The sequence below is a fragment of the Alosa sapidissima genome, chromosome 15 (genome assembly GCF_018492685.1).
Source record: "Alosa sapidissima isolate fAloSap1 chromosome 15, fAloSap1.pri, whole genome shotgun sequence".
In the NCBI taxonomy this organism is placed as follows: Eukaryota; Metazoa; Chordata; class Actinopteri; order Clupeiformes; family Clupeidae; genus Alosa; species Alosa sapidissima.
In genome coordinates, this window is record NC_055971.1 from 18,731,356 (window position 1) to 18,743,855 (window position 12,500).

The 12,500-nt window shown below is 41.7% G+C and overlaps 3 protein-coding genes across 6 annotated transcripts; 2 read left to right on the forward strand and 1 right to left on the reverse strand.

The window, feature by feature from the left end:
- Positions 1 to 393: 393 nt before the first annotated feature.
- polr2d (RNA polymerase II subunit D) lies at positions 394 to 6,232 on the forward strand. Of its 2 annotated transcripts, XM_042063827.1 has the most exons (5): positions 394 to 542; positions 650 to 726; positions 852 to 1,032; positions 2,542 to 2,637; positions 5,850 to 6,232. In XM_042063827.1, the coding sequence occupies exons 2-5, from the start codon at positions 651 to 653 to the stop codon at positions 5,926 to 5,928; spliced, it is 432 nt and encodes a 143-aa protein (XP_041919761.1). In that variant the 5' UTR covers positions 394 to 542; position 650; the 3' UTR covers positions 5,929 to 6,232. The 2 variants fall into 2 exon arrangements, with proteins under 2 accessions (XP_041919761.1, XP_041919762.1); XM_042063828.1 differs by having other exon boundaries at positions 434 to 726.
- Positions 6,227 to 8,960, reverse strand: LOC121683951 (dual specificity protein phosphatase 18). 3 transcript variants are annotated; one of them, XM_042063829.1, is made up of 4 exons: positions 8,846 to 8,960; positions 8,321 to 8,363; positions 6,982 to 7,075; positions 6,227 to 6,798 (listed from the first exon to the last, which is right to left on the reverse strand). In XM_042063829.1, exons 3-4 carry the CDS (start codon positions 7,012 to 7,014, stop codon positions 6,277 to 6,279), a joined length of 555 nt encoding a protein of 184 aa, XP_041919763.1. In that variant the 5' UTR covers positions 7,015 to 7,075; positions 8,321 to 8,363; positions 8,846 to 8,960; the 3' UTR covers positions 6,227 to 6,276. The 3 variants fall into 3 exon arrangements, with proteins under 3 accessions (XP_041919763.1, XP_041919764.1, XP_041919765.1); XM_042063830.1 differs by lacking the exon at positions 6,982 to 7,075; XM_042063831.1 differs by lacking the exon at positions 8,846 to 8,960 and having other exon boundaries at positions 6,227 to 6,800; positions 6,971 to 7,071; positions 8,321 to 8,440.
- Positions 7,763 to 12,460, forward strand: LOC121683948. Its single transcript, XM_042063826.1, has 2 exons — positions 7,763 to 7,990; positions 10,470 to 12,460. Exon 2 carries the CDS (start codon positions 10,506 to 10,508, stop codon positions 11,625 to 11,627), a length of 1,122 nt encoding a protein of 373 aa, XP_041919760.1. The 5' UTR covers positions 7,763 to 7,990; positions 10,470 to 10,505; the 3' UTR covers positions 11,628 to 12,460.
- The last annotated feature ends 40 nt before the right edge of the window (positions 12,461 to 12,500 follow it).

A 12,500-nucleotide genomic window follows, 5' to 3' on the forward strand; every position in this document is an offset into this window, starting at 1 on the left:
AAATTGTCCATGATCAAAGAGGACACTAATAAACATGTGCATAGCAAAAATCACAACTTGAACTTGCTGTGCACGCAAGATTTTTAAGAATCAACAGTAGGCTACACATGTCTAACCTGACTCTCGCCAGATGAAGATGCTAGGCGGAACGAAATTCATCTGGCGAGAGTCAGGTTAACACATGTCACCCCATCATGAATTTGTAGAATGGCAGGAACTGATTTCACCCACATGCATATTTTGCGAGGGGAATGCTAAACTTATTGCGAGGGAATGCACAACTGTTGCGAGGGAATATAATATAATAGAAAGGGGGCTCTAAAAGTAGCCCACGTATCCGCCTCCAAAAAAAATCCTACCATGGCCCTTCGGAGGCTCCATAATCGCAATCGGCTCGCAGTAGTAAACCTCCCGTACTGTGAGGGCGCTAGTAAAAACTTTAACACTGTAGCCTTCTACAGCCATGTTTTTAAACCAAGGAAGGCGCATTGTCTTACGAACGTACGAACGTGTTCTGCTTATGTGGAGAACCCCCCTGATATGTAGGTCAAGTTTGGATTCTTTGTATTTTGTTTATCAAGTTTAAGCTGCGTTTTCGTCCTTGTGGTTGCTTTAACTTCCTTTTAAACGTTCACTCACCGGAACATAGTATGGCGTCCGTCGGCAACCAAGGACCAGTTGTTGGTGATGTCGAAGAGGATGCTTCTCAACTTATCTTCCCTAAAGGTAAGCCAGTCATTTGATTAATGTTTCCAGCAACGTAAAACATTTATTTGAAACCCATTCTCATACAAATGTTTTTGTGTATTTTCACTAACATACGATTTTGTATTGTGTCAATTTCCCCTTAGAATTTGAGAATGCAGAGACACTTCTAAATTCAGAGGTTCACATGCTGTTGGAACATCGAAAGCAACAGAATGAAAGTGCAGAGGATGAGCAAGAACTTTCTGAAGTATTCATGAAGACCCTTAACTACACCGCACGATTCAGTCGGTATAAAAACAGGGAAACTATAGCTAGTGTCCGAAGGTGAGTAATGGAACTAAAAGTAATGTATGTGTGCATAAAGTTGTAATACATGAACTGCATGTAATCTGAGGACATCATTCAAGTTTCAGAACACTTAGAAATGTCCATCGCACTCCATTATTGAATACAAGCTGACTACTTCACTAAGCCTACACAGTTCTCTTGCATAGCTTGGACTGGGTGACTTGTCATTTAGGAGTGGCTCCAATCAAGCACCATACACAGGGTTGGCCTGACGTTACAAAATAGACTTAAAGCCTCCCTTCTTCAATATCCCTTTATCCTGTACAAATGTCCTACTTCACTACCTCTAAAGCACCCTCATCACATTTCCTCCAATGCACTGTAGCTAAGCAGTCTTATTTGTTCCGCAGCACACAAATGTGATCTGAACACCTTAGATTTGGCTGTCCATAAAACTTTCTCTCAGTTGTTCTCACTGACTGCTCTTGTGCCCATCTTAACAGTTTCTTTTCTGTTGACTTTGTGTGTGTGTGGTGTTTCGCGGGTAGGCTACCATTCATTGAATCTGCCACCTGAGGACCTATGAGGATACAATAGATACAATATATTTGTTCTCCTGCTCAGTTTCTTGCTGTATGTGTACAGTAAGTGTGCACTCCTCTTTGCCCTGGTTCAAGCCTGTTCAATCCTCTGTGATTGTTCAAAACAGGAACAGACACGTTTCAGAATGAAGCTTTCATTTGAATGCCATACAGCATTCATTAGACACCATAAAAAACACTGACCTAAAAACCCATTTTTTCCTAGCTTGTTCAGCAGTGCAAATCCGGTAGGCATGAATGATCTGTAAGCCCAGTTGGTTTGAAGGGATGACCCCTATACCATCTCAGCTTATATGCTAGGGATGTGATGCATCTATAATAATTGCCTTACCTTTCTTTACTACTTGGGACAATTATATTGTCATGACATTTTTAGATAAGAACCAATATCTGTCTGTCTGCTCTGAACTGTCTCAGCTCCAACCCTCTCTTCATTAATAACACTGGTGTTAGATTTACATGATCATTTATCTATTATTGTTCCTAAACAATTATAGTAGTCATCCACCATCAATAATTAGTTGGTACTCTTTGCAACCACTTCTTTAAAAAAATCTTTAGGTTTTTGGTGTTCACATGAAAAAAAACTGGACTGACACCATCTGACAAAAGGGGTCTACCCAAGCCCAGCGGCTGTCTTACTCCTGAATGAAATCCATGATTGCCACGATGTTAGCCAATTTCATATTAATTTGGTCTGATGTGTCGCTCCTACATCCTACATTTTGTTAGGGTAAATAATACTGGGAAAATCACACTTCCTTGTAGTGCTCCAGGAATAATATACACTTCCCCATTTCCTCACACACTGTATACAGATAGTATGCTGTATGTTATGTGGTTTCATTTGAGATATGAAGTATGCCATGGGTATTGTAAATTAATCCATGTTTCATTCCTCAGAATGAATACTAAAGCTTATTTATTTGTCATTTTCATACAGCTTGCTTTTGCAAAAAAAGCTGCACAAGTTTGAGCTGGCATGCCTAGCTAATCTGTGTCCAGAGCCTGCTGAGGAGGCAAAAGCCCTTATTCCCAGGTAGGTTGGTAGCTTGTCACAGGAAACAATGTACCAAACAACACGTAGTATCTTGTTTGGGTTTACTCTAAGGTCATATTGTTCTGAATGAGGTCCTCAGTAGGGTTGCAAAATTCTGGGAATTTTCAAAGTTGGAAACTTTCCATGGGAATTAACAGGAATAAACGGGAATTAATGGGAATAAACTGGGATTTTTTTAATATGGCAAGTTAGTCTATAACAGGGAACTTAAATGTAGTGGACAAAACCCCATCTTGCAGTCTAATATTAGTTAAAACAACCTGATTTAATACAATTTCAGTCAAATTTCTACCCTGCACATATGTCAATCACATGCACACAGCAATCGGCATAGGTTTCCTTTATGTCTAGCAGCCTATGGTGCGTTCATATGCATGGGGAAAAAATGTTCCAACCAATCGGATTTTGTTGTTGAGTGGTGTGGTGTATTTCAGGCAGTTCAGTGTTGCTAGTTTAGCATGCTAGTAAACCATAGGCAGAGAATGGGATTCCCGCTAGCATGCTAGCTAGCTTTGTATGCTAAGCTAAGCGAGAATAGCAACATACAAATCATATTGCTTATTACAAAACGAAATGTTAATGTTTGTATATGAAACAGTTTGTATGAATTACCCAAAATTCCCAGTTAATTCCCATAATTTCCTTTAATTCCATGAAAGTTTCCAATTTGGAATATTTCCAAAATTCCCCAACTTAACTTCCCATGGTAAGTTTACGGAAATTTACCGGAAATTTTCCGCCCCTTTGCAACCCTAGTCCTCAGTAGTTCTATATCTACTGTACTCTAAATCGGTTAGTACTATGCTGTTGTGAACTCTTGTCAAATGGAATAATACATTAAACAATTTTAATATATCATGTTATTTTGTAAATATCATATTGATATATATTGTAACATACTATATTATGGGCCTTAGTTGATTTTGAACCATGGATTTGCAGCTCTACATAGTGCATGAGGTTGGCCTGTGGCTTGCTGTCCTCATAAGTTAAAGTGGGAAAGATTTGAATCACATGCACTATTGTAAATGTAATTTATCAATGTTTGTACTGGTTCTGTACTTTATTCACACTGCTGCAGAGTAGGACCTCAGATTTGACATTGACTTACACAAACCTTCCCTTACCCACCAACTGATGGTCAACGTTTACTTAGCCTGGAAAAAAAAAACATTAGCGAACATGAGGCAGAAATCCCTAATGGTTTAGATGCAACTTGTGCATTTGTATATGAATTCACAAAAATAAAGTGTATTTCTGTGGTAAAAACAGAAAACATGTTAAAAATGTTAAAAGATACTGCAAAGAGATGGTTTAGGCAAACAATTTTCCCAGTGAAGTGCACTCGCCCTTTGTAAGGTTTTTTCATTTTATATCAGAAAAACCCAGACAAGGCTTTGGCTGCTGATGTCTAATAGATTAGGTCCTTCTTGTAGAAATAGAAATCAACTGATAACTGATGTCAAGATAAATAATTCTCATTGCCATATTGATGTAAGAAACCCGTTTACAAAAATTTGGGGCCAAATACAGGCCCCAAAAACGCTGTTGTCATGTGGTAAGGTCAAAATGCAACAAAAGACCTCTCTTTTCGCAATAACAGTTTTGTGAGGGCAGGACTTCGTCTTCACCAGACAGGTTCATTTTAAAATCTCGTTTCATGATTTTGGACTGTGGAACATGCAACAAAAATAAAGTACTGAGGAAGCTGCATCTCACACAGCTGGCAAAGTTGTTCTGTTTCTTAGAACAGTGTTTTCAAACTGTCTAAAAAGAACTGTGTTGTGTTTTTTTCTTTCCCCTGAATAATCATTAACAATTTGCCCTAAACTGTAGTCTATTGAAATCACGTTTCACAAAATGGCTTCTAAGCCTGATTGTATTGAATCTGCCATGGTGTGTAGATGAAAGGTATTGACAAAAACTGTCAAAAAAACTGGAAAAAAAAATTTGGCCACAGACTCTCAGAATATACCTTCTCGACATTATGCGTTGATTTTTTTGGTGACGGGCAATAAACAGCAACAAACTTACGTTGTGACTTCAGGGGCCTATTCCAGAGAGCAGGAAAATCTCAAAATCTTGAGTTTGTTAACCCTGAGAAGAGGGAAACAATGGGTTTCTTGTTCCAGTAAGAAACTTAACTCAAACTTTGAGTCAGTCACCACTCCCTAGCAGGTTTTCTTTAACAAACCCAGTTTCTCCGTATCTCCTCCCTCCTACTGAGCTGTTAAAGCTGTCATTTTTTCCTCTATTAGTTCAACACAAGTGCGAATTAATTTGCATAGCCTAGGCTATGCCCAGGGAGGATTTTGAGATCACAAATATTAACCTCAATCAAACGTTATAATTTTGAAAATTGATATAGGCTACTTAGCAACTGAATAAAATGAGTTTGTTGAAACCAATCTAGGCTACTGTATCAAAGTCATTGACAGGTGCAGCAACATAGTCGGTTAAAAATAGAAGGCTAATCTTAGTAGGCTACAGTTTGTGATGGCTTGTGCCATTAAAAACATAATTTATGCTGTTAGGGTTTTTAAGTCATTTTTAAGTCACCGGTCAGGAAATACACCGCTCATAAAACAATTAACAGCACAAACCATTTTAATAATTTACTGGTGACGTGCAACCACCAGTTTAACCTAATTCTAAGACTGTGCTGCATTTTCCTTCGGAATCGTGCACACTGCTAGTAGGGATAACTTCTCAAATGGAGTGACATAAGAAGAGGGGTAAGTTTTCTAACCAGTTCCTATGGTGACTCGTCATTTCTCAGCACCATTGATGATGGCTTTTCCTAATCATCGGGCACGCGCTGAAGTTTTTGGAACCAAACTCTCAGTTTCCCATCTCAGGGTAGATCAACCCAGAGATCAGGGTCAGACAGAGAGTTTGTTAAACCTCCTTTCTAGAACCCTGTATGTTTAACTTCATAAATAATAACAAATAACAAAATATTTTCATAGTAAATAGTGTGCCGCGAAATAAAAAGTTTGGGAAGCACTGCTTGAGAAACCACAAAGATATAGAGAGGAATTCTTTGCTCTGTTTCATAGCTGCTCTGTAACAAAAAGTGTTAAGTTTCAGTTCACCTTTTTTCTTGTTCATTTATACTATTCTCACATATCAGGTAATTTCAGGTTGTGTTTGGTTTTTCATAAGACTGATCTGTTATTTTTCCCCTTCAGTCTTGAAGGTCGCTTTGAAGATGAGGAGCTACAGCAGATACTCGATGACATTCATGTCAAAATGAGTTTCCAGTATTGAATTCCGCTCTCCCCTGCATTATAAAACTCCCCTGAAGAACCCAACACACTCATAATTACTTCCACAGACTCCGTGAGACTGTTGGGACATGATCTAGTCATTGGACTGGTTTGGAATCAAAAGGTTCCTATCTTTCATACTTAATATATCCTGAGCTCAAATACTTTAGGTTTGATGAAATCGGCCAATCAAACAGTGTGGTTTGTGTTTCTGAGACATGACTTTGCATGTCATATTTTAGTGAATTTTTTTGAGTCATATTATTTCTGTAACTTTGTGTTAATAAAAAAGTACTTCATATTGACAGTGTGGTTTAATTATTCTAGAAAAGGTTTAGTCCAAGTTCAGTCACACATTCAGACAATACTCTGACCCCTTATTCACATCTATAGCCTCTGGTAAAACCCCAAGGGACGTGGCAACCATCCTGACAGAGTTCTTCCCATGAAGTCTCCGCTCGTACTCCAGGAGCTGTCGCCAGAACCCAGCGTTGGGTCGAATGAATGGCCTGGCCTCCAGAACCCAGTGGTGAGCTTGGAGAAGCGTGGCCCCTTTGAACTTCATCAGGTACGCCATGACAAGAGAAGCTGATCGACTCCTGCCAGCAGTGCAGTGCACCAGAGTTTTGCCAGTCTTGTTGTCATGGATGCGTTCCGCCACTGGGTCAAAGTGCTCTGACAATGAAGCGTGGGGTTGGTCGAGGACGGGTACACGTATGCACTCTACACCAGTGTAATCAGGGCTTATGTGTTCCACCGTGGCATTCACAATGAGAGTGATGTGCCGGCTGGTGATTGCTGCGCGGTTCAATGCAGCATCTATGCCACTGAGATACAAGGTGGGAGTGATCTGAGAGACTGCCATCTGCACCTGCATGATGGGGTAAAAATTGTAGACAAAGAATGTCCATAAATGTTTGATGACGGTAAATGAATAGTTTATTCAAAGCTATACAAAGTAAAATAAATACAGTAGCCTAGCCTACTTGTTTTTTGCATATAAAGTTCGCCCATGTAGCCTACGAAGCTGCAGAAACATAAATTAAATCTTTACCATGCATGGTTCAAAGGTGACCCGTTGCGTCATTATTCAAAAGTATGCTAAACAGTCTATGGAACTTTGAAGATTAAAGCATTCGCGATTCTTCCTAAGGGGACAAGAAAATGAACTTCATTCATTCCCAGATAGCATAATCAGATTGGCAGATAGCGGGCCGCCGGTGGCGTGCTGTTGTGGTCCGCCGTTGGACCACCATCTCTTTAAATGTATAACTTGTCATGAATATTAAGAAAAGTTAATAAAATGATATATGGAGTATGCCTATAGGCCTATCTGAACAAATTAAGCAATTTGTCTGCAACCCGCCAGAACCGATGAGTAAAATACCAGCGGACCGCCAGCTAGCCCCCAATGGACTTACAGCCTCTTGCTATCTGTTACCTAACCATTGTAAACCACAATTCGAACGATCACTTTGATGTAGCTACCATTTGGACAAGGGAAGGCACGTTTATTTATATAGCGAACTGTTGTTAGAATGATAACATGCTACTAGGTCACTGTTTGCCCTGCATTTCTTCATTTGTCTTTGACAAATGGTTGTAATCATATGATGAACACAACAAGGGTAGACCTGCGAGCCAGTAGTCTCGACCTGCTTTCTGTTAGCGCAAGCATAACCCCTGATTGCTACACTGTAATTCCTTTGCTGAGATTCATCAAAGTGGTTTCCCCGGCAAGTTGCAATGCGAGACATAGTAGCCTACGCTAGCCTCTTTTAAATTAAATTAAGTCAAATTAAAATTAAAATTCGTGTTCACATTTGCTACATTGTTTACAGTGTGTTTACTTCTGTTACCATGCTGCTGTGCGTTGTGGAAATTAGTCAGCAGGGCATGTTTGAGACTTGTCTGAGAGGACAAAGCAAATCGAAGCGAAGTACAGTTAGGAAATGACGTTGGGCTGTCATATGGCAATGAGTCACTTGTGCTCGAACAAAACTTAGTTTCATTTCTCCTGAACTGTCAGCCATCTGCTACTCTGACGGTGAGGCACATATCAGGTAAGTTTATTTACCGATATAGGCTACCCTAGGCCTATATTTCATGAAGGCTATACATTCTGTATTAGTCTACTTAAACCCTTTCGTATTTCGTCCTAATTAACAATCTTTGTAAATGATTATCTAAGCTAGAATAATTGTTTAGCTGCTGTGTTATCTAGCATTTTTATGATGGCCTGTTCTGCATTATAAACCACATGCGAGGGAAATAACGAACAGCCTGTTGACGGAATTGATCGATCTTCACAAACCATTGTCACTTTTCGGTCAGTTCACTTGAATTAAAATACAATAATGCTGTTGTATGTTGAAATACCGAGGAGGTCTCACCTGATCATCTTAATATAGTCATTGTTGATCCCCGGACTTGCACCTGTCAAAACCACACAAATGAGGAACTGAAAACAGGAGGCTTGTGGCAGATTGTGCTCGCTCGATTTAGACAACGGGTGGCGCCAAAGACGCAGATAGATGGATGTCAAATCCAAACAACCCAAACATGTTTTCCTTTAGTAGTTTCAATGAATGCCACCTTATTATTATTTAGCAAGTTGCAATTATATGTCACTATCATTGTGAGTTCGATTGAGTTCAGAGAATTATGGCTCTACATTGACATCATAGACTGTAAAAAATAGGTTGACATGCAATTACAGATTAATGACAAATGGTTCCATATTAACATGCACTTGTGGTTCACCAAGAAAAACAAACATCTAGGTATAGTCTGTTGCTGTTGAATCTTCACATTATTCTGCAGTGATTTTGGACACCAAACTGATATTTACATACTAGGCTACAACACAGCAGACCTTTAAAAACAGAGATGTCAACATGAAGTAGTACACTACACACCTGTATGTTAGAAGGAGCTTGAGCAAAAGGCACGAGCCAAGCATTAAACATGGCTTACTAGAGATAGCCTAAGATTGCGACAGTGTTCTCTCCGTCTAGCCACAACGCATTGCCACAAACGTGTGGTGAAGTCCTCACTGAGCTATTTATAGCGCCACACACATGGCAGTTCACAAGCTTCCAAGGGTGGACGCAGCAAGGTGAGGTGAATGTGTGGATCCTGATCCTAGACAGACACGCTCAATCCCATGTTCGGTGACTAATCTTCTAGGGACACACACACACACAGTCAGAGAGTGTGGAGTTTCTTTGTAGCTGCATGCCAAAGAGTTTGATTCAGTTTTAAGCTGTGTAAGTGTAAGCTGTTCACTATGTAAGAAGGGAATCAGTTGGAGTAGATTGTTAAGAATATGGAGGTAAAGTTAGAATTAAAAACTCCAATAGTAGACCAGATACTTCAACATTTCTTGAGATCTCATGAATTTCTCCCTGTATTTAAATAGTTGGACATTAATCAGTGAAACACAGACCATTAACAAAATGTGGTAGTGAAACAGTGATAAGATTGAGAAAACAAGTTTTGGTTAACAGAACAGATCAATCAGCGCAATTGCCCAATCACTCAGGGCAGGGTCAGTCCCTGACTTGACCTTATCCAACCATGAATCTACTTTTACTCTCGACCTCCAGGCTGTTGAGGGCAGTTCCAGTGTCTGACTCAGCAAAGACCAGGCATGCAGTGGCAGACAGACCCCCACTCTCTCAGTCAGCCAAGTCAGTGTGGAGACTGGCCCATGGTCATGTGAGCTGTGAACTTGAACGGCAACATAGAGCTTCTTATTTACAACTACCTCCCCTCTCCCATCCTTCCCACCACATACACACACACACACACACACACACACACATACACACATACAGCAACCCCCAAACCTCCCTGTCCACCACCTGCTGTGTGCCTGCTGTCTGACTGGATAGGGGGTGCATAGGAGGCTATTGGGAGGGGCCTGACTGTAAGGAGCTCACCAGCTCTGGTGCTAACAGGATTATCCACTCAGGAGCAGAAAGACAGGGAAAGGGAAAAAAGACAGAGAAGGCGGAGATACGAGAGAGAGAGACTTCTAGGGATGTGTTGAGAGAGGGATTGAATGAGGATTGTTTAAAGTGATCCCTGTTGGAAGGCAGACAGTGACTCTCGTGAAGACCTTATTCACACCTGTTTCCACCCGTGCAGCTCAGCACTACAAACCAAACAAATCTCTGCGTCACAGTCTGTTTATGCCAGCCACTACAACACCCAGCCTGAAATTTGGCGCTAAATTATGTCATGAAGAGCACTTGCAGTGAACTGTCTATGGAGAGTTTTGACTTGAATGGATGTATGCTTATTTTGTGTAATGTATATATTTTTAGTGGAGTAGTGTGCACATCCCACCTTTCTTTAGGCCAGGTGCAGGACAAAGGTATACGAGTGTAAAACAGAAGAGAGAATGTCCGCACACCAGAATTTAGCTCCCAACTTTTAATTTATACCAACAACGTTTTGACCCACCTGGGACTTCCTCAGGTAAATGGATGAATATAATGTATATATTTTTAACAAAAACTTTTTTTTCACTCCCAGATTCTTCCACCGTGACTACATTTTGTAACTTGAGAGATGTCTTCCACTAATGCAGAGGACAGTGGCCATGCCAGAAGCGCCGCTCCACCAAAAACCCTTAATGTACAGAAGGTCAACAACAAGACTGTCACAACATCGTCTAAAACCACTGGTTCAAGGAATTTTCCCCAGAGGCCAAAGTCAGCCCCTGTGAAAATCTATGAACCACGCAGTGGAACAACAGCTCCAAAGGACACCAATAGAAGAGTCTTTACCCAGCCTGCTGGAAAATATACCCCAAAAACTCAATTCCCCCAGACATCAGGACAAAGAGGTGCAGCTACAAGAGCAGCCCAACACTTAACAAAGAGCGCAGGAAACAGTGGAGACACTAAAGAGTCTTGTCCCAAGCCTGAGGCTGTGCCCCTGGGCCTCGATGTCAAAGTGGACAGGCCCACTGTCAGAGCTGTGGAAGTCCATACACGGGGCCAGAGCGAGAATCCAAACTGGTTCTCCTGGCGTCAAAACCGCATAACTGCCTCCACCGCTCACCGCGTCTCCCACAGCCGCTTTGTTAATGGCCAGAGCAGGACTCCCCCGGAGTCCTACGTGACGGCCATTTTGGGAGAAGGCCAGAATGTCAGGACGCGGGCCATGACCTGGGGCATCGAGCATGAGGCCCAAGCAGCGCAGGTCTACCAGAGGCTGAAGAGCAAGTCGCTGGGCCGTGCCGTGAAGGTGCAGGAGTGCGGCCTCTTCATCGACCCACAGCGAGCCTGGCTGGCGGCGAGCCCCGACGGCATCGTGGAGGACAAGCAGACAGGGGAGCATCTCCTCTGCCTGGAGGTCAAGTGTCCCTACAAGCACAGGGAGAACACCGTGAGAGACGCCTGCCTCCAGGATTCGGCTTTCTGTCTGGAGCTGGTTGACCAGCAGTACCGACTCAAAACCAAGCACAGCTACTACACCCAGGTGCAGTGCCAGATGGCGGTGACGGGCATCCACAAGGCCGACCTGGTGGTATTCACCCTGCGTGAGACCGCAGTTGTCCCTGTGACCTTTGACCCGCAGTTCTGGTATGACACCGTGACAAAGCTGGAGAAGTTCTACAGAGAAGGGGTCCTTCCACGCCTGAGAGAGAAAGGCCATGTCATACCATCAGCATTGCCCGAGGAGTGAGGCCATCTGCTGCATGGTTTTTTTTTTTTCCATTGTTCTCCTTCCATGAAACCTCACAGAGTCTGCAGTTCAGTATACAGGATATGTAGTGGATGACTGACTGACTAAGCTGGCAGTAGCTGCTGTGAAGCCTGCTGTGCTCAATCTAGAATAGGTTAATAGTGGCACTGGCTGCTGTGCAACTGTAACAATGATAAGCCTCTAACAATGGTGGAGGTATGCGTGTGTGTGATCAATGTATTATGTTCCAGTGACCTCATACTGGAAATAATGAAAACCTTAATGCTTATGTTGGTGATACTTTTTGTAATGCCTCAACTGACCCCAATTATGTCATGATCACAAAAATAGATTTAGTGATAAAGATAAAAAGACTTTCCAAGGCAGTCAGGAAACTCCTGACGACACTGGAATTCTTGCCTACGGTCTTGGATTTGCACTGCATATTCAGGGGAACTGGTTGTCTCCAACAGTGGCAAAAGCCGTAATGTAAATGGGAGAAGTCTGACAGAAGTTAGTTGGAGCTGCTTTCACTGATAGCGGATTTAATGGGTACATCTGTAGTATTTCTCATGCTTCTATTAGACCTTGTGCTTTTGCATTATGGTGCATTCAAGAGGTTGTTGTGTTAGAATCCAGAGGCTGGTCAGAGTGCACAGAACAAACTTCAACAACGCAAAGGGCTACATTCTAAGGGAGTTCAGTTCCATGTTTTCCAATGCAATATGAGCTGAGATTATGTTTGACCTGTAAAAAAGTGATGCCTAGAAAATTGTGATCTCACAAATTTTGGCTTTGAAAGCGATTTCAGAATAAAAAAAAGTGCTTCACAATATATGTGTCTTCATTTTCAACCCGTATAGAAACAACAGT